Source organism: Entelurus aequoreus, linkage group LG03, assembly GCF_033978785.1.
Source record: "Entelurus aequoreus isolate RoL-2023_Sb linkage group LG03, RoL_Eaeq_v1.1, whole genome shotgun sequence".
Lineage (NCBI taxonomy): Eukaryota > Metazoa > Chordata > Actinopteri > Syngnathiformes > Syngnathidae > Entelurus > Entelurus aequoreus.
The window spans coordinates 39,639,793-39,660,743 of record NC_084733.1 but is presented as its reverse complement, the minus strand read 5'-3'; the positions used below and the strand labels follow the sequence as shown (position 1 = coordinate 39,660,743).

The window sequence follows — 20,951 nt, the reverse complement described above, 5'->3', positions numbered from 1 at the left end:
TTTCGACCCATACCAGTTTGCTTATCGCCCTAACCGCTCCACAGAGGACGCCATCTCCTCTGCACTCCACCTGAGCTTAGGACATCTGGAAGGAAAGGACACACACGTGCAGATGTTGTTTCTGGACTTCAACTCGGCATTCAACACCATCATCCCGCAGCACTTGGTGAGCAAACTGGCCCCCCTTGGATTCAATACCCCCCTATGCAACTGGCTGCTTGACTTCCTCACAGACAGACCCCAATCTGTGAGAGTGGGCAACAACACCTCCAGTGCCATCTCCCTGAGCACCGGCTCCCCCCAGGGCTGCATCCTGAGCCCGCTGCTGTTCACGTTGATGACCCATGACTGCTGCGCCAGGTCCACTACTAACTACATTGTGAAGTATGCGGACGACACGACAGTAGTGGGCCTCATCAATGACAACAACAACATGGACTACAGGGAGGAGGTGAAACATCTGGTTGACTGGTGCAGAACCAACAACTTGGTCCTGAACGTCGACAAGACCAAGGAGTTCATAGTCTACTTCAGGAAGCACCAGTCCAGCCACGCTCCACTCTTCATCAACGGCACAGCGGTGGAGATAGTAAGCAGCACTAAGTTCCTGGGGGTGCAGATAACTGACAATATGACCTGGTCCATACACACCGGAGCTCTTGTAAAAAGAGCTCAGCAGCGCATGCACTTTTTGCGTCGGATGAAAAGAGCACAGCTCCCTCCCCCATTCTCACCACATTCTACAGAGGCACTATAGAGAGCCTACTGACCAGTTGCATCTCTGTCTGGACTGGAGCCTGCAGTGACTCAAACTGGAAGTCTCTGCAGAGAGTGGTGAGGACAGCGGAAAAGATCATCAGGACTCCTCTTCCTCCTATCCAGGAGATCGCAAAAAGCCGCTACCTGACCAGGGCTCAGAAAATCTGCAGAGACTCCTCCCGACCCCACCAAGGACTGTTTTCACTGCTGGACTCTAGAAAGAGGTCCGCAGTCTCCGTAGCAGAACCTCCAGGTTCTGTAACAGCTTCTTCCCTCAGGTCGTAAGACTCTTGAACGCATCATAATAATCCCCTCAATTCCCCCAAAAAATGGATGAACTCGCTGGAATATAAAGACAATATAACATACATCCATAAACGTAGATGCATATGCAACAGTGCTATATATTTATCTTTACAGTAATCTATTTATTTATATCTGAACCTTATTGCTTTTTATCCTGCACTGCCAACCAGCTAATGCAACGAAATTCCGTTCTTATCTGTACTGTAAAGTTCAAATTTGAATGACAATAAAAAGTAAGTCTAAGTCTAAGACCCACAAACGCTGGCTGAGTAACAACAATATGAACGTAGCATGGAAATTTCTCTGCCAGTTTCTGCATCCCACAGGGATTCTTCTTTTGTGTTTCTGCACCTGCGGTTCCCACACAAGGTTGCAACATTGTTTGTCAACACTGTCTGCGCTCATTTTGTCGCACATTTGACCCTCTGATGTTCTGTGTACCTACACTCTGTCCTCCCCGTCTAGGCCTGCTGTGTGTGTGTGTGTGTGTGTGTGTGTGTGTGTGTGTGTGTGTGTGTGTGTGTGTGTGTGTGTGTGTGTGTGTGTGTGCGTGTGTGTAGACGTGTGGTACACAGATCAATTTCCACACTTCTATTAGCCCCGGGTCCAGTGGACCCCGGACATCTTACATGTAATAGAAATGTGTAGGGGGGGTGTATGGTGTGTGTTCATTAAATATGTATTCTGATATATGTTCTTCACAGAAAATGAGCCAAAGCCAGTGAGTCTCAGTTCGAAAAATTAATTAATTGTATCATTTTTCTTTTAATAAAAATCGAAAACGGGTCCCATAGACCCGAACACCACACAAGGGTTAAAAGGAGCAGCGGCTTTAGTGACAAGCTTGCAAGCACTCACAGGAGTCTTTCTTAGTCCCGACTGGGAGAATAAGCACAACCACTAATTTATTTAAAATAAGGCATTTTTAATCAGACTTTTTGTTAATGTGTCTGCAAAGATTCAACTCCTCTGATATAAAATGTACTAAAAAACTCAAACAGACACTTTGTATTCAAATCATTTTTGAAATTGTGGATAACATTTTTTTATTTTTTATTCTGAAATAATCATTAAACTTGTCTTATGTGTTGATACACATTATTTTACAAACTGCACTTTAATGTAATTGTATTGAATACATGCTACAGTATTTGAGTTTTAAAAAACTTCACAATCTGGGCCACCGCCTGCCGTTTGCCAAACCACTGGTGAAAAGCACTGATGTATACAAGTAATTAAATAATACAAATAATAATTTACCATTTGAAAGTCCATCCATCCATCCATCTTCTTCCGCTTATCCGAGGTCAGGTCATGGAGGCAGCAGCTTAAGCAGAGAAGCCCACACTTCCCTCTCCCCAGCCACTTCGTCCAGCTCCTGCCAGGGGATCCTGAGGTGTTCGAAGGCCAGCCGGGAGACATAGTCTTCCCAACGTGTCCTTGGTCTTCCCTGTGGCCTCATACCGGTCAGACGTGCCCTAAACACCTCCCGAGGGAGGCGTCCGGGTGGTATCCTGACCGGATGCCTGAACCACCTCATCTGGCTCTTCTCAATGTGGAGGAACAGCGGCTTTACTTTGAGCTCCTCCCGGATGGCTAAGCTTCTCCCTCTATCTCTAAGGGAGAGCCGGCGGAAGAAACTCATTCAACCGCTTGTACCCGTGATCTTGTCCTTTCGGTCATAACCCAAAGCTCATGACCATAGGTGAGGATGGGAACGTAGATCGACCGGTAAATTGAGAGCTTTGCCTTCCGAAGGGCTCAGCTCCTTCTTCACCACAACGGATTGATACAGCATCCGCAATACAGAAGACGCCGCACCGATCCGCCTGCCGATCTCACGATCCACTCTTCCCTCACTTGTGAACAAGACTCCGGGGTACTTCAACTCCTCCACATGGGGCAGGGTCTCCTCCCCAACCCGGAGATGGCACTCCACCCTTTTCCGGGCGAGAACCATGGACTTGGACTTGGAGGTGCTGATTCTCATCCCAGTCGCTTCACACTTGGCTGCGAACTGATCCAGTGAGAGCTGAAGATCTTGGCCAGATGAAGCCATCAGGACCACATCATCTGCAAAAAGCAGAGCCCTTATCCTGCAGCCACCAAACCAGATCTCCTCAATGCCCTGACTGCGCCTAAAAGTTCTGTCCATTAAAGTTATGAACAGCTATGAACACTGCTTCCTCATAGGAAGACGTGTTGGTGGGATTGAGGATATATTCGTAGTATTGCCTCCACTAATCCACAACATCCGCAGTCAAGGTCAGCAGAACACCAGCCTCACCATACACGGTGTTGACAGTGCACTGCTTCCCCTTCCTGAAGCAACGGATGGTGGTCCAGAATCAAAGTCAATCAATCAATCAAAGTTTATTTATCCATCCATCCATCCATCCATTTTTTACCGCTTATTCCCTTCGGGGTCGCGGGGGACGCTGGAGCCTATCTCAGCTACAATCGGGCGGAAGGCGGGGTACACCCTGGACAAGTCGCCACCTCATCGCAGGGCCAACACAGATAGACAGACAACATTCACACTCACATTCCCACACTAGCGCCAATTTAGTGTTGCCAATCAACCTATCCCCAGGTGCATGTCTTTGGAGGTGGGAGGAAGCCGTAGTACCCGGAGGGAACCCACGCAGTCACGGGGAGAACATGCAAACTCCACACAGAAAGATCCCGAGGCCGGGATTGAACTCACGACTACTCAGGACCTTCGTATTGTGAGGCAGACGCACTAACCCCTCTGCCACCGTGCTGCCCTCAAAGTTTATTTATATAGCCCTAAATCACGAGTGTCTCAAAGGGCTGCACAAGCCACAACGACATCCTCGGCTCAGATCCCACATAAGGGCAAGAAAAAAACTCAACCCAATGGGATTACAATGAGAAACTTTGGAGGGGACGGCAGATTTGGGGACCCCCCCTAGCCAACCGGTGCAACGGACGTGGAGTGGATCTAGCATAATAGTGTGAGAGTCCAGTCCATGGTGGGTCCAGCAGGAGATCATATTGAGTGAAGACAGGTTAGCACCGCAGAGACATCCCCAACTGATGCACAGAGGAGTGGTCCACCCTGGGTCCCGATTTTGGAGAGCAAGCGCTTCACCTGTGGTCACCGAACATATGTTGCCATCCAAGCAACGTTATCATGGACGCCTCTGCTTATTTCAGCCAGCCATATTCTGCACGTGTTATAACAGCGTGGCTTCATAGTAAGAGTGCTGGTACAAGACTGGCCTACCTGTAGTCCAGACCTGTCTCCCATTGAGAATCTGTGGCGCAATATGAAGCCTAAAATACCACAACAGAGACCCCGCACTGTTGAACAACTTAAGCTGTACATCAAGCAAGAATGGGAAATAATTCCACTTGAAAAGCTTAAAAAATTGGTCTCCTCAGTTCCCAAACGTTAACTGAGTGTTGTTAAAAGCAAAGGCCATGTAACACAGTGGTAAAAATGCCCCTGTGCCAACTTTTTTGCAATGTGTTGCTGCCATTAAATTCTAAGTTAATAATTATTTGCAAAAAAAACAACATACGTTTCTTAGTTCGAACATTCAATATATTGTATTTGAAGTCTATTCAATTGAATTTAGGTTGACAAGGATTATCAAATCATTGTATTATGTTTTTATTTAAGAATTACACAACGTGCCAACTTCACTGGTTTTTGGTTTTGTACCTCCGGCAGGAGGGATAATGTATTCCCTGCGGTTTGTCTTGTCCGTCTGTCTGTGTTTGTAAGTCAGCATCATAGCTCAAAATTTTATGAGCAGATTTGGATTTAACTTTTAGGAAATATCAGACATTTGATAAGTAACAATTGAATATATTTTGGGGGTGATATGATCACATTTGGATTCAGGATATGTTTTAATGATTATTTAGTGTTAGAAGATAGGGCCTGGCAGATGGTTGAGCTGTCAGAGTGCTTTTTTCTAGTTACATCAGAAATTATTGTAAATGGCATAGCTTTGACTTTGACTTCATTTTTAAAACAGGGACAGTGCTTAATAATTACCACACAAGTGTAAATATGCAAGATTGTAGCGAGTGGCTAATTACCATCTTTCGTCCCTCCGGCAATTAATGTCAAACACATAAGAACAGGACAGTGCCAAACAGGACAACACGGCCATATACAACGATAAAGCAATAGAATAAACCAAATTACTAATGACCAACAAACAATTGAATGACCATAGAAAGTTGTATTTAAGTGTAAGAGTGCTTAAGTGCTAAACTGCTCAGGTGCTAAAGTGCTTGAGTGTTAAGATACTGTATATAAGAAGAGAATTGCACATTGCCCATTACAATGTGCTAATTCACAAGTTTGTAAAGAGCTGGTGTAAGTTGCACATTGCCCTATCGCACTTATTTTGCACAAACGTATGTGTGTGTGCAGGTATTATTGCACAAGTTAGCATATATAGTTGTAATTATGTACGCACTATTTTACAACATTTGCATACATGTAACAGACAGGGTCACTGGTTTACCCCCCCCCCCCCCAAAAAAAAAAAAAAAAAAAAAAAAATACCCCCAAAAAACAATCCATACATTAAAAATATAGTTATCCATTACATCAATTACAATTAATAATATAACACATCCAGTTGATTTCAAGATAATGGTAGCTGATGGTCATGCATGAAAATACACACTGCAGCATCCTCATGAGATGTTCATTTATAGAAAAGTGCATTGTCCTAAAAACAGAGCTGCTAGAAGTTGAGGTAATTCCTATTTGGTGAATTGAAGAGACCTAAAAATTAGAATCAACTTTAAAATCTGTGGAACCATTTTGTTGTTGTTGTTCCCTTGTGTTATGACTGTGATTCCCATTTCTAATATCCCCTTATAATTTGCTTTTAGATTACTTAAAGGGACAACGATATGTGTTAATTCTTCACATCTCTTTGTCCCTGTTTTCCTTCCTTCTAGATCCACATCATTGACTTTGATGATGAGAATAACATCATTAATAAGAATGTCCTTCTTCACCAAGCTGGGGAAATATGGCACATTGGTGCGAGTCCTGCAGATAAAGAAGTGGTGACCACCTGCTACAACAAAAGTAAGTCCCACTGTTTCTATATTGGTCTTTCTCCATTCACTGCCTGCTGATGAATTGTGTTTTCCCTCGGTGTCTTTTAATATACATATATATTGTTTTTTTCTGATTAGACAGGGCACAACCACATTAATAGTAATTAGGACATATACAGTATTATTACATTATATTAGAAAACAATAAGGAAAAAACTATAATACTGATTTAGCAATGGGAATCAAGCAAATATTTTTTGTCACTCAAGCTGTCAGGATTTGAAACACAGCATTAGTGGCGTGACCCCAAGATGCAGAAGATGTGAGGCAGGTGGTGAGTAAAATAATTTTATTTAATACACTAAATTTGACCCGAGTGTGAGAGTGTGAATGCTGTCTGTCTATCTGTGTTGGCCCTGCGATGAGGTGGCGACTTGTCCAGGGTGTACCCCGCCTTCCGCCCAAATGCAGCTGAGATAGGCTCCAGCACCCCCCGCTACCCCGAAAGGGACAAGCGGTAGAAAATGGATGGATGGAAGGATGGATAAACTAAATAAAACACACTCACAAGGGAGTGGGAGAACACGCAACTACTAATGGAAAATAACAAAATAAGTTAAGTGCAGCTAATAAGGGTACAAGACATGGAACTTCTTTCGGAGAAAAATAGACAGTCAATAAATGAAGCATACCAAGCAGAGCAATGATCTGACGCTGTCTGAAAGAATAGGAAATGGGAAAATAGGAGTCTGATTGGCAATCAGGTACAGGTGTGTCCCTGTTGATAATCAATGACAGGCTCAGGAGCCAGCACTTTGTGGCCAAACAGGGGAAGTAAAACTACAATATAAGAGTATTGGACAGGAACTTAGACATCACACAAACGGGAAAAACAAAGCAAGTCCTAAAACAGTCACAAGAGTGTGACACAAGCACCAAATAATAGATCTGGAGGTGAAATTACCCGCTTGTCTCTAAAGCAAAGTCGCTACTGACACAGACTATAACGGCAAGCATCCTAATGTTGAGTTCAAAATTATTCTTGATAGGGAAACCTTTGGGACCATAAAAAAAGTTGTAGCACTAGAAGTAAACAATATATATATATATATATATATATATATATATATATATATATATATATATACTCCCTTGCAATGGTTCTCTGATACCGCTTTAAGTACAAGAACATACTTTTATTTAAAATGATTGCTTGCCAAATTACTGCAAGCACTCAAAAGTCTGACTCTCATCACATTGCTTTTGAATGTAACAAATTAAACTGGCACTTGTGTTTCATTGCCCAATCTCTGCCCACCCACTCAATATCTGCGACTGCAACATGTTCTAACCTCCTATTGCTTCTCCAACTTTTAGAGAAGTTGCTTGATCAGTTCTACACTTCACCAGATCCAATTAGCAGGTCTCTGTCATTACAGTGGTTGTGCCAAGACAACTAATTTGCGATGTGGATTAGAGTGTATTTGCATCACTGCACCCACCCCTGCACTACAACACAGCCTGCATTTACTGTAGCAATCTGTGTATATCTCAATGTGTCATCCCCAGCTAATGACAGCAGGGTGGTGTCCTGTGCAGCAGTATGGCGGATGCCCTCCAATTGGGAGATAGGAAATCACGAGTCACCTGACGATTCAGCCCACAACCCCCAAACCCTGGAGCTGCTCTGTCACCTAGACAACAGTGCCCATGGCAACGCAGCCTGGTAGGTGTTTTGGGGAAACAGCTATATTTGAACAAATAATGGAAGCTATAGAACATATCGATCTACCTATCGAGCTATTTATGCATCTATCTATTGGTCTTTCTATTGATCTGTTCGGACTTCTTCCATGATCATCCACTTACTTTTACTGGAAATTACATTTTTGACAACTTGCATTGGTTTATTGTGTGCATTTCATAGCATACACTCCCTGACAAAAAACTACCCCCAATTGCATTGAACAGTGTATGATGTTATGATAGTCACTAGTATGCCATGATCAGGGGTTCTGAAACTTTTTGGGACCACGGACCCCTGGGAGATGATAACGTTTTCCAAGAACTGCCTTATAATCCTCATGATGCTTTAAAAAAACAAACCACTACACTAGATGCCATAGGAATTAATAACATTTTAAAACATTTCGGCCTAAATACTTCAAAAATGTTTTCATAATAATAACTTGAACTTCTTCTAATTTGTTGATTAACAAATTTGAAAGCTTACAGAAAATCCAACCCAATCCCCTTTATTTGTGTAGCACCTTTTGAAAACTGTTCAAGTTTCACAAAGTGCAGTTAAAATAAAGTACACATTAAAAACAAGATACAAATGGACACAGTCAAGAGCAGAATTACAGTAAACTTAATATAATAAATACAATAAAATAATAAAACACAGAGCTAACTAAGCTAACAAAGAATAAAAATATGTTTTAAGACACAAAAGTTATTATAAAGGGTAATATCCTTATCTCCAGATAGAGATCATTCCAAAGCTTCGGAGCAACAACATAGTTGCAGTTTTTGAAAGGGCGATAGGAAGAAATTGATCATAAGAAGAAATTAATACAAAGAACCTCGTAGGGGTATAGCTTTTTAAGAGGTCAGAAATATATTGATGCGCTGATCCATTAAGAGATTTAAAAAACTAAACAATACAAAATGAATTCTAAAATTGACTGGGAGCCAGCGTAGGGGCGCTAAAACGGGGATAATGTTTTCTTGTGCCTACTATGCAGCTGCATTTTGGACTAACTGCAGACATACGGGTAAAGCCTTGTTTAGGCCAACATACAGTGCATTGCAATAGTCCAAATGTGATACAATAAAAACATGGATTAGGCAAGACAAGGTACATTTGTTTTTACAACACAATTCGCACACAAGGAAATTCAAAGTGCTTTACAAGAAATGTAAAGAAAATAAATCTTTAATGTAATCATAATTCAAATTTAAATCTTAAAATAAAATCATCATAAAACAATCATAACTCAAATTAAACTCAAAGAGTGGAGATAAAATAATTTCAGTTGCCATGTACACAATGAAATAAAAGTGTTTTTAGCATGGATTTAAACATTGCCAACATTGAGGCCTTTCTCGCATCTTCTGGAAGACTATTCCAAATTTTAGAAGCATAAAATAAAAATGGGACCCATTACCTCCCTGCTTGGCACTCAGCATCAAGGGTTGGAATTGGGGGTTAAATCACCAAAAATGATTCCCGGGCGCGGCTACGCTGCTGCCCACTGCTCCCCTCACCTCCCAGGGGGTGATCAAGGGGATGGGTCAAATGCAGAGGACAAATTTCACCACACCTAGTGTGTGTGTGACAATCATTGGTACTTTAAAAAAAAAATTAAACTCAGCCTCACCATTCCGCGCTTGTAACTATAGGTCGAAGGAATATTGAACAACAAATGAATGATTGAAGTGACAAACTTGCCATTCAAATAATACTCCGTTTGTTGACAAAAATGTACAGCTGTGGAAGCAATCTATTTAATAAGCAGAGGTAACACAAGCCAGTGAAAGATTCAAAAGAGCTGCCGTCAGAGCCAACAAACTGCCTGTTAAGCTAACAAAACAGCTCAAACTCAGACTTGTTGATGTCAAACGTCATTAGGCAACAGGCACTGCCTTTTAAAAAGGTGCACACACAGATGCACACACTGACACTTATATTAACTCCAGTATGCCAGATATTTGAAGTTTTTTTTTAAGTAACGCAATTATTACTATCCTTAGTAATGAATTACATTTATTAAAGCGTAATTATGTTAGTAATTCAATTACTTTTTAGGTAAAGTAACAAGTAACCATAATGAATGACTTTTTAAAAGTAATTCTTAGAGCACAGCCTGCCACAAAGCATCATGAAGTAGTTGGCATGTTGGTGTTCCTGGCTAAAATCTTTGTGTTTATGTTCTATAGTAATGTTTATTGTCAATTATTTTCATGTTGCTGCTGATTTGTAAACATGTCCTCTTAAACCAGGCACTTTACTTTACATTTTTGTTATTTTATGTTTTTGTTAGCTGAATAATTGAGCATAGCTAAATGTTTCTTCCAAGAAGATTAGAGATTATATCTGACTTTTCTTTTATTATTTTCAAGGCTTTTTCTTTTTTCTTATCTCAAAACACCTTTTAAGTTGGGATCGTATTACCGGTATACAAAACATGCTTTTATTACTTTTTGGTACCTGTTTTTGTGTACTTGGGATTCCCATCAGTCCCAAAAATTTTAAATCAATACATGGTGGAGATATTTAGTTATGTCAACGGATATTTCCATTTATGGGTAAGTTTATGGGCCAAACCATCATATCCATATATGAGTTTTGCTACTAAATTTTTTCTGTGCTACATACAATTTTCTGTGATACATTTTTTTTTTTTCATTTAGTCGCATCGGTGCTACGAGTGAAAAAGCTAAGCTTACAGCATTGATATGGTCATATTTCCTGGTTCTAATCAGAACTCAAGCAGCAGCATATCGGATGTACTGCAGCTGCTTTACAGCTTGTTTAGAGATCCCTGTGAGAAGGCCATTACAGTAGTCTAACCTGCTGGAGAAAAATGTATGGATTAGTCTTTCTAAGTCTGCTTTGGACACTATTCCTTTGATTTAGCAATGTTTTTCTATTGGTAAAAATCTGCTGATGTTATTGACCTAATGTGGCTGTTAAAGTTCAAGTCTGATTCCATTTTTACCACCAGATTTCTAACCTGATTATTAGGTTCCAGGGAGAAGGTCCCCAGGTGACAATTATAGTTTATTTTTGCTTCTGTTGGCCACAGACAATAATTTTGGTTTTGTCTAAGTTTAGCTAAAGAAAATAGTTTTGCATCGACACACTGACCTGTGGTATGCAGCAACACATTGAAGCTGCGTATTAGTTGGCCTAATGGCAGGATGTACAAGTTGAACAATAGGGGTCCCAGAATCGAGCCCCGCGGAACCCCACAGGTCAAAGCCATTTGGTCACAGACACGGTTACCCATTTCAACAAAGTATGTCCTGTGATTGAGGTCGGACTTGAGCCAGTTAAGAGCAGAACCAGATATTCCCACCCGGTTTTCTAACCTTTGTAATAACATTGTATGGTTAACTGTGTCAAAGGCAGTTCTTGGGTCCAGCAGAACCAAAACTGAGACCAAAACACAGACTGCTGCGTCTGTGTTCAGGGGCATATCATTTGTCACCTTGATAAGAGCTGTTTTAGTGCTGTGGTGGGGCCTAAAGCCTGATTTGAAAGTTTTAAACACATTGTTATACAGGAGAAAGTCACTAAGCTGTGGTGTACAGATTTTTTCAGGTTTTTTTCATCAAAAATAGTGCACTTTTTATATGGGCCAACAATTATTTATTGCTGTGCCATCAAGACTCTTCTTTAAAAGGGGCTTAATGACAACAGTTTTGAAGGCTTATGAAAAGGTTCCAGTCTAAAGTGAGAAGTTAACTAGATGTGAAAATTGTTGGAACAAACTGCTCAGCACAGACTTTAGATACGTATCTAGTGGGTAACTTATCAAGTTAACATGTTGATGGACTCAGACCAGACTATACATATATATATATATATATATATATATATATATATATATATATATATATATATATATATATATATATATATATATATATATATATATATATATATATATATATATATATATTGAGTGTTCATAATAAAATTGTTATATTCAAGACATTTCATATTGCTTGTCATTTTTTTTGGTGCTACTAATTTTTTCAATTAGTAGCACCGGTGCTACTAGTGAAAAAGCTAAGCGTACAGCCCTGGCCCAGACCAAGTCTTAATTTCTCTGTGGCGCCTTTTGCCCACTTTTAACCATACTGTATCTAACCTTGACAGGAGCATGGTATTTAAGACACATTTACAACTCTTGATATATTAGAGTTCAAAAGATCCTCAACATGAGCATACGGGGTGTTTTTATACCTAATCATTTCAAGAAAATGTGTCCGTATGCTGTCATTTATGAGTCTTCCTCAAACAACCGCCCAACTGGTAGTTGGGTCTGACAGACAAGTCGAAGAAAACACAAAAATTATCCAATAAAGCAGTTTCGACAACATTCACCCTTTGTAATGATCAAATCAAGAGTGTGACCTCTGCTGTGGGTGGGCTCATTTGCATGCTGGGTTAGCCCAAATATTTTAAGGACATCACTAAGTTATTTAGCATGCCTGTCATTGGCAACATCCACATGCACATTCAAGTCCCCTGTAATGACCAAACAGTCAAAATCAGTGCGCACAACTGAAAGTAATTCTGAGAAATCATCAAGAAATGAATTTGGTTTGTAAACAGTGATATAAAGTATGGAGGATTGCTATATTTTAATTTTGAATGACACATACTCAAATGATGGAAAAAAACCCAAATGATAATTTGTAGGTGAGTATATTGTCCCTGATTATGGCACAAACACCCTCATCTCTCTGGTTTTGTAGTGTTTCAAACACATAATTGAAGTGAGGTGGACTAGTTTCAAGCATAACTGCATTTGCTGTGTCATTGTGGAGCCACATTTTAACATAATCGAGAATATAACAGGAAATACAATTATTAATTATAAATGATTTGTTACTTAAAGATCTGCCATTGAGTACTGCATGTTTGAGATTAGCTAGAGTTGCACCCGGGGATAGACTGATTGGCAACACTAAATTGGCCCTAATGTATGAATGTTGTCTGTCTATCTGTGTTGGCCATGCGGTGAGGTGGCGATTTGTGTACCCTGCCATCCGCCCAATTACAGGTGAGATAGGCTCCAGCCCCCCTGCGACCCCAAAAGGGACAAGCGGTATAACATGGATGGATAGATGGTTGAACTGGACACTGTTTTATTCAAAGGAATGTTGATTGGATTTCTCAGATCAGACTATGTAACTGTATGTCTCTAATCTATTTGCTTTAGAGATGTCCAATAATGGCAACTCTTGATTTCCGATTCCGATATCTACCGATATATACAGTCGTGGAATTAACACATTAGTATGCCTAATTCTGTTGTGATGCCCCACTGGATGCATTAAACAATGTAACAGGGTTTTCCAAAATAAATCAACTCAAGTTATGGAAAAAAGTGCCAACATGGCACTGCCATATTTGTTATTTAAGTCACAAAGTGCATGATTTTTTTTAACATGCCTCAAAACAGCAGGTTGGAATTTGGGACATGCTCTCCCTGAGATAATCCTGATACCCACTACAACTATGGGAAATACTATACTTTGACTTTCACAAGGTGCATTATTTTTTTTAAACATGCCTCAAGACAGTTACAAAAACAATGAAGGCACACAGCTTCAGTCCAGAGTATATTAGAGTAATAAAGTAAACAATAACATAATCCTCATTTAGTGCAGGACTGCCTGGCATACTGTATAACAGGCAATTATAAACTGGTCTCAATCAGCTCTAACGTATCTGTATGAGTAACAAAAATGTGCTGCAAGCTAGTGGTGAGTGCTTGAAGTGGCCTTAGCAGTCAGCCAGAGCCTCTGAAATGATGCATTGAGACAGGGCACCTCTGTTCACTGCAAGCTGCAAAGTGTGCGCCATGCAGGGCAGACTAGCCACACCAAACTCCACCGTAGCTTTTGCCATACTGCGTGCGTTGTCCCTGACCACAATGTGTGCTTTCGCCTTGGGGTGGTTTTTGTTGTATTTTTGTTTTTTCTCGGCGGAGTCTTTAAGCGACAACTGTGTGGTACTACTTTTTTTTGGTGTTTGCTTTTCATCCATCTTCCGCTTGTATTCATCGTGTATCTCTTCATGATTCTTGAAGAGGTGGCAGATCAAATTGCTCGTATTAAAGGAAGACGTCTTGGTTTCTTCTTGCATAACCAACTTTTTGCAGTCATTGCAAATTGCCAGTTTTTTATCCGTCAGAGACACTTTAAAATAATCCCAAACCATAGACATGGTGTCGTTAGTCAGTCACCCAGCGAGCTCGCTTGTTAGCCACGGCTACAGCACCAGCAACAACACATTCTTGTTGTTATGCTCCGCTCGCTGCGGTTTGATGAGGTCATCAAGCGTCGCCAGTAAACCTCTCACGCTGCAGTTGTCCTGCAACTCCTGTGTTGTGTGTGGGAGAGGGGAGAGGGGAGGGGCTGCTGACTGGGAGACGCAACTGCTCTGTATTTCTCCCTACGTCCGTGTACCGCTCCGTACAGCGGCGTTTTAAAAAGTCATTAATTTTACTTTTTGAAACCGATACCGATAATTTCCGATGTTACATTTTAAAGCATTTATCGGACATCTCTAATTTGCTTTGATAGTAGTTATTGTTTTGGAAGAGATCACTTCATTATTTGGCCTCTGGTTGACATGATGTTTATCAGTGCAGAGGCCCTTAGCATTATAGACAACATCATTGACAGTGTTGGGAATGACAGCTAATGCCTGAAAAGATTATCCTCTCAATGTCACAACACGATGGATTATTACAAAGAGTTAAAGATAAAACTGATTTGATTTTGGATAATAGTCTAACATGATAAAAACTAGTTTAAACAACAGAGTTAGGCCCACTACCACTAACCCTCACTCACGACCACTAGCCCTCACCCAATACCATTACACCTTTGAAATGATGCAACAAGGGGTAGAGCTTTGTAATTGTTTCTAGGAATTGGGACACCACTTGCTACGTCACTGCATATTTTATGTCCGGGTACATAAGTGACTATGTGTTAGGTTTGCACATACGTCCCACCTAGAGTTGTCCCCAGGGGCGCCGCTAGGGATTTTGGGCCCCATGAAAAGAATCTTTACAGGGCCCCCTGTATTATAATTTCATCATCATTAGGGGCCTCTCTAGGCCCCCCTCCATCATGGGCCCCTAGAATCCGTCTCCTTTACCCCCCCTTTTCAGCGCCCCTGGTTGTCCCCATACCCATATTATTTTAACGGTACCAAAATGTATATCGATTTGTATATCAATACTTTTTGATACTTTTCAAAATAAAGGGGACCGCAAAAATGTCATTATAGGCTTCATTTTAACAGGAAATCTTATTGCCCTCAAATAACAATTTTAGAAGATTGAAATAAAAGGCATTAAACCAGGCTTTTCTTATTGCACTCAAAGAACAGTTTACAATTATTTTACATATTTAAATATAGCCTGCCATAATCTAGAATTAGGTTAGAATACAATAGAAAGCTTTATTGACCTTGTATTAAATGCTTTATGATTTATGGATGCTAATTTTGATCTGTTGCTGTAAGATAAATACAATAATTGGTAAATACCGAAAACAATACAGCTAAAAGTGCACAGACAAGACATGCAACAGCCGATAAAACACACATTGTTAGAGATAAAATACAAATGAAATAGTGGGAATTTGTTACAAAATGTAGACAATTCATTTGCATTATTTTACGCTTCCAGCCACTCTTTAAACTCCTTGTGCAGATCTGAATGCTTGTCAATTGAAAGTTTACCTCAGTTTGAAGAAAATGTGGTAATACTGTATTTACACATTTGGTGAGGCATGTTTTAAAGCGCTTGCAATGCGGTGCTTCCGTGTTTAAAGTGTCACCTTTAATGATAGTTTTGAAGCCCAAATACTTCCATATTTATTAACCAATTTGCTGTTTTTTGCTGTTTTTTTGTCATTCCTTTCTACCCTGTTTTTGCTTGTATGCACCACTCAGTGTGTGTGCATTGACACAAAGTCATGCGCCTCGGCTTGCCAACATCACCGCCGGGTGTAGTACCTTTTCCAATTCATTAGTACTGCAGTACTTTATTAGTAGCGGTGTACTGTACAACCATGGTCCCACCATTACACAACAGATCCGGCAGCAATGGAGTTAACGGCTGAGATAGTTTTTTAAAATATTTTTCATACTTTGGTTGATGAATAAATGAAGTACTACACTGAGAAGAAGCCGCAATGGAAGACTGTTGTCTCTTGTGAATTTTTTTAAAGTATATAATGTTTTAACATTCGCAAGCTTTGCTTCAGTTATTTAGTCTAATGTTAGCTAGTGTGGCTTGTTGGATAACGTTACAAGCTAAAGTGTTTTATAATATATTATATTATTAAAACTTATGCAGAAATTTAGGATTTTCTCTGGCCCTACCAGGGTGAGTCAGCATCTGAAATCCTTCACTCTAAAGGGCTAGATTTACTCCCCCTACCCCTCCTTATGCCCACTACCCCTACATGCAAATAATAATTGGGACACCACTACCCTCACTGGAACGCGCAACATGTTGGGATAGGCCTAAAAAGTAGGGTAAGGTGGTGGATTTGGACTGGTCCTTAAAATAAGGCCTCATGTGTTCGAAGGTACTAGAGAGCACTAGTAGCACTAGTCCATATACTGTAACTGTTGCCTGATTTTCTAAGATAAGCAAGTTTGGCCTTTGCCTACCTTGATGAAGTGGAGTGACTTAAAGGGGAACTGCACTTCTATTGTAATGTTGCCTATCATTCACAATCAATCAATCAAAGTTTATGTGTATTGCTCTTACACAAAAGTGCCTCAAAGGGCTGCACAAACCACAACGACATCCCCTGATCTGAACCCACATCGGGGCAAGGAAAAACTCCAAACGCCCGAAATGGGGAAAAAGTGAAAGCTTTGGAAGGGGAAGTGATGTAGGGACCCCCTCCTGGATGACCATCTGTAATGGATGCTAAGTGTGTACAGTTATTAAATTGTTAATGACAATGTGAGAGTCCAGTCCATTGGGAAGCTAGCAGATGGTCGTAGGTCTTCTGCCCTGTCGTACAAGAGTGGCCCACCCTGGGTCAAGACTTAGAACAGCCAGCGTCTTCCCGACTGGTACCTCACCAGAGATTATTTTAGCTCTGCTATCTTATCAACTACCTAGCAGAAAGTTAAGCGGTGAAACAAAGACAGCAGGTGCTTTGTAAATTCGATATGACTACAAAATGTGTTGGAGAAGGTCTTAAGAAGGCTATATAACAATGAGAAGCACACAAATTAAAAAAACACTGAGCTTTGATGACAAAGGAGCACAGCCAAACCAACAGCAGCGAGAGCGAGCAGGCAGCAACCCCTACTGTATATAAGACAAGAACACATGTTTTTCTTTGTTTTATGCATTCTAATTTGTAATATACAGCAAGTACAAGGTGTATAACAATGTAGTTAACAGGAGTAATCCATTGCGCCCAAAAGCCCTGTAACAAATTAACCAAAAACTGCCAACAATACTCTATTTACATCTCGTGACATGAATATCAACCAAGTATTAGCATTATTATTATAAGCGCTAACGCCAAGGAATTACTTTTAGCAGCGCCTTGATTTCCGAGGTAACTATTTTATGCAGTTACTGTATTGACATACTGCGCTGTTGCATCGCCTCTGAGTTGTTAAAAGTTAATTCTAGATTATGAACCATGCCTCATTTGTATAGTAGAATGTTGTGGTTATAAACCAAGAAGTTGGTCAACTTTGACATTCAACTTAGACCCGTTGATCGCGAGAAAGACACAAAAAGAGGCTCATTTGGGTCACTTTTTTTTTTTTATGCCTATGTGACGATTATGATTAATTCCTCATCTAAACGGGAAAAAATGTATATTTTCCTGTCGTCCTCGCCAGTTCTAGATCCTACATGGCGGTCGAAGTGTCCCAACTTGTCGGAATATCTCCTCAGCCATCTACTGTCCAGGTGAAATGCATGATATATGATCTACAATAAACTTACAGGGAACAAGGAAGCAACCGACCACTCGATGATGTAAACATAGGGAGACACAAAAGTGATCCCAGCGGCCGAGGTGAATCACGGCGCCGCTATAAATAGTTTATCGGTGTTAGCACTTATAACAAAATTATCACTAATACTAGGTTAATATTCAAGTCACGAAATGTAAATTGAGTATTGTTGGCACTTTTTAAATGGTTATTTACACTGATTTCATGGGCGGAATAGTGTAGCTCCCTCTAAGCAGACTTTTATTTATCTTTTATTTAATATTTAGAATCCCTTAAAAAAAATCCGTCCATCGTCATGTCTTTCATAATGATTTTGAACGATAGGCAAACTTTAACAACAAACAAGTGCAGTTCCCCTTTAAGCCGTAGCGACTGAAATCTCTACACATGAAAGAACACAAATATGTCAGGACTTGGTCAAAAATAGGACTCAGATGCAGAGGTGGGGAATAATCCGGCAGGCTTTTATTTTGAAAAGTTCACTTTTCACCTCTTGAGTCAGGGCAATACAACAACGGCTATAAACTTTAACAACTAGGTGAAAAGGTTTCACAAAATGTGAACACACCGAAAATCGCTCCAAAAGGAGGAAACAAAAATATCTATCTCTAACTACGCTAGTGAGGAATATAACTATACAATTTAAACAACAAAAGACGCTCCAAAAGGAGGAAAAAAATGGGCTATAAAGCTTCTACACTGATTCTCATCTAGAGAAATAATTAACAAAAAGTCACTCAAAAATGAGGAAAAGAAGAGACTGTAAAAGTAAACTGAACTCACCACTGCGACTTGAAAACTCTACAAACAAAAATTCACTCTGCTCAAGAGGAGAAAAGGAAAACTCAAAATACCAACTTGGAAATTCAGGATCTGGATAACAGGACGAGACAAGGCTTTGGTATGATGCTGGAGATGCACGAGACATTCTGGCACAGAACAAAGGGAGGCGTGGGCTTATAAGACACATGGGGGTAATGGGGAACAGGTGGAAACAATCAGGGATGACGTCAGACTGATGACACATAAGGAAGGGCAAGTGACCTCAAACGAGAGGAGAGTTATTTTTCAAACTATCCATCCATCCATTTTCTACCGCTTGTAAGACAAAACATCCCTCACTGCGGTGTGACAAAATAAGGGGCATCCAGACCAAGAAGTGATTTATATACAAAAACTATCCATCAAGAAAATCTGTGAATTGACAAAGATGGACAGTCTGCCTTTGCATTTAAAGTGCAATGGTGGTTAAAGTCGTCACAACCAGTAATAAAACGTAAGGCACAGTGATAAACAGTATCCATTTTTTTTTTTCAAATAAATGTCAAGTGCATTGATAAAAAACATGTCTTCATAATCTAGCAAAGGCATAAACGTGGTCAGAATTAAGCGTTTCCCACCTTGTATGCTTAAGATGAGGAAAATACGTAAATATGTTACATGTTATTATTAATGTGCCTGTTACTATACTTACAGTATGTATATAAAACATTGATGGAGGTTGTGGAATGTTTTCTAGACTGCTTTATAGGCGGGATAGAGCGAATACCATTAGCTACATTATTAGCTGATTTTTGCAAGCGTTTATTTACGAGTTAGAATGCATAAAAATCGAAAAATGTGTGCTTGTCTCATATAAGGCTTTTGAATTAAAGGCACAATTCCCCAATAATGTGCAGTTCCCCTTTAAAGTGTTTATATTATGATCGTATTCTACATTTAAAACACTTCCTTGCGGTCTACATAACATGTAATGGTGGTGCTTTGATTAAAATTGTGCGTAGATTTTGTTTTACAGACCATCTTCAAGCCGCTTTCTAACTGTCTCTTAAGTACCGTATTTTTCGGACTATAAGTCACAGTTTTTTTCATAGTTTGGCCGGGGGTGCGACTTATACTCAGGAGCGACTTATGTGTGAAATTATTAATCAGTGTGTGAATGTGTGTGTGTGAATGGGTGAATGTGGAAATAGTGTCAAAGCGCTTTGAGTTCCTTAAAAAAGGTAGAAAAGCGCTATACAAGTACAACCCATTTACCATTTACCATTAACACATTACCGTAAAATATCAAATAATATTATTTAGCTCATTCACGTAAGAGACTAGACGTATAAGATTTCATCGGATTTAGCGATTAGGAGTGACAGATTGTTTGGTAAACGTATAGCATGTTCTATATGTTATAGTTATTTGAATGACTCTTACCATAATATGTTACGTTAACATACCAGGCACGTTCTCAGTTGGTTATTTATGCGTCATATAACGTACACTTATTCAGCCTGTTGTTCACTATTCTTTATTTATTTTAAATTGCCTTTCAAATGTCTATTCTTGGTGTTGGGTTTTATCAAATACATTTCCTCAAAAAATGTGACTTATACGGTAAAAACTTATATATGTTTTTTTCCTTCTTTATCATGCATTTTCGGCCGGTGCGACTTATACTCTGGAGCGACTTATACTCCGAAAAATATGGTATGCACTGTTTTTGTGGGTGGTCCTATTTACGTCCCGAAGCCCTCCTCCAGACCAGGCCCCCTTCCACTGCGTCTCCACCCCGTCAGCCATGTTGTAGTTTTTACCGCTTTCATGTAGAGTCTGCTGCAGGGATGTCAAACATGCGATCCACGGGCCTGATTCGAGAAAGTCTAAAATTGAGCTGCTTTTTTCAATTAAACTGCTGTTCTAAATGTGTCCACAGGATGTCACAATAGCAATTCTGTTGGGCAAGTAAATAGTTAGTATACCAAGCAAGATGTAAGTAAAGCTGGGCTGCGACTACTCCCCCTCGATCTAACGTAATACAAACAGGAGTAAAATACACCAATTGGTAACTCCACTTAAAATGCTGCATGATACACTGCACATTGATATAGTTCTGTGAAAATGATTGTCTTCTGTGAAAATTTAAAGAAAGTGAACAGTGTGTGATTTACTGCAATACTGGCAATCTTTTAAGTTTTGATTTTTGGTTTGTTGAAATTGTTCACACATTGCACAGCTTTTATTTTTCTATCAATACACAGTGATGCCTCGAAGGCAGGAATAATATGTGGAAATGACAAAT

General features: G+C 40.0%; 1 protein-coding gene across 1 annotated transcript in view; it reads left to right on the top strand.

Moving 5' to 3' along the window:
* The window catches only part of eipr1 (EARP complex and GARP complex interacting protein 1), a 177,144-nt gene that overhangs the window by 49,148 nt on the left and 107,045 nt on the right, over nucleotides 1-20,951 (top strand). The window contains exons 3-4 of the mRNA XM_062041793.1: nucleotides 6,019-6,151; nucleotides 7,693-7,849. Coding sequence (XP_061897777.1) covers nucleotides 6,019-6,151; nucleotides 7,693-7,849 — 290 coding nt within the window. The remainder of the gene's footprint in view (nucleotides 1-6,018; nucleotides 6,152-7,692; nucleotides 7,850-20,951) is intronic.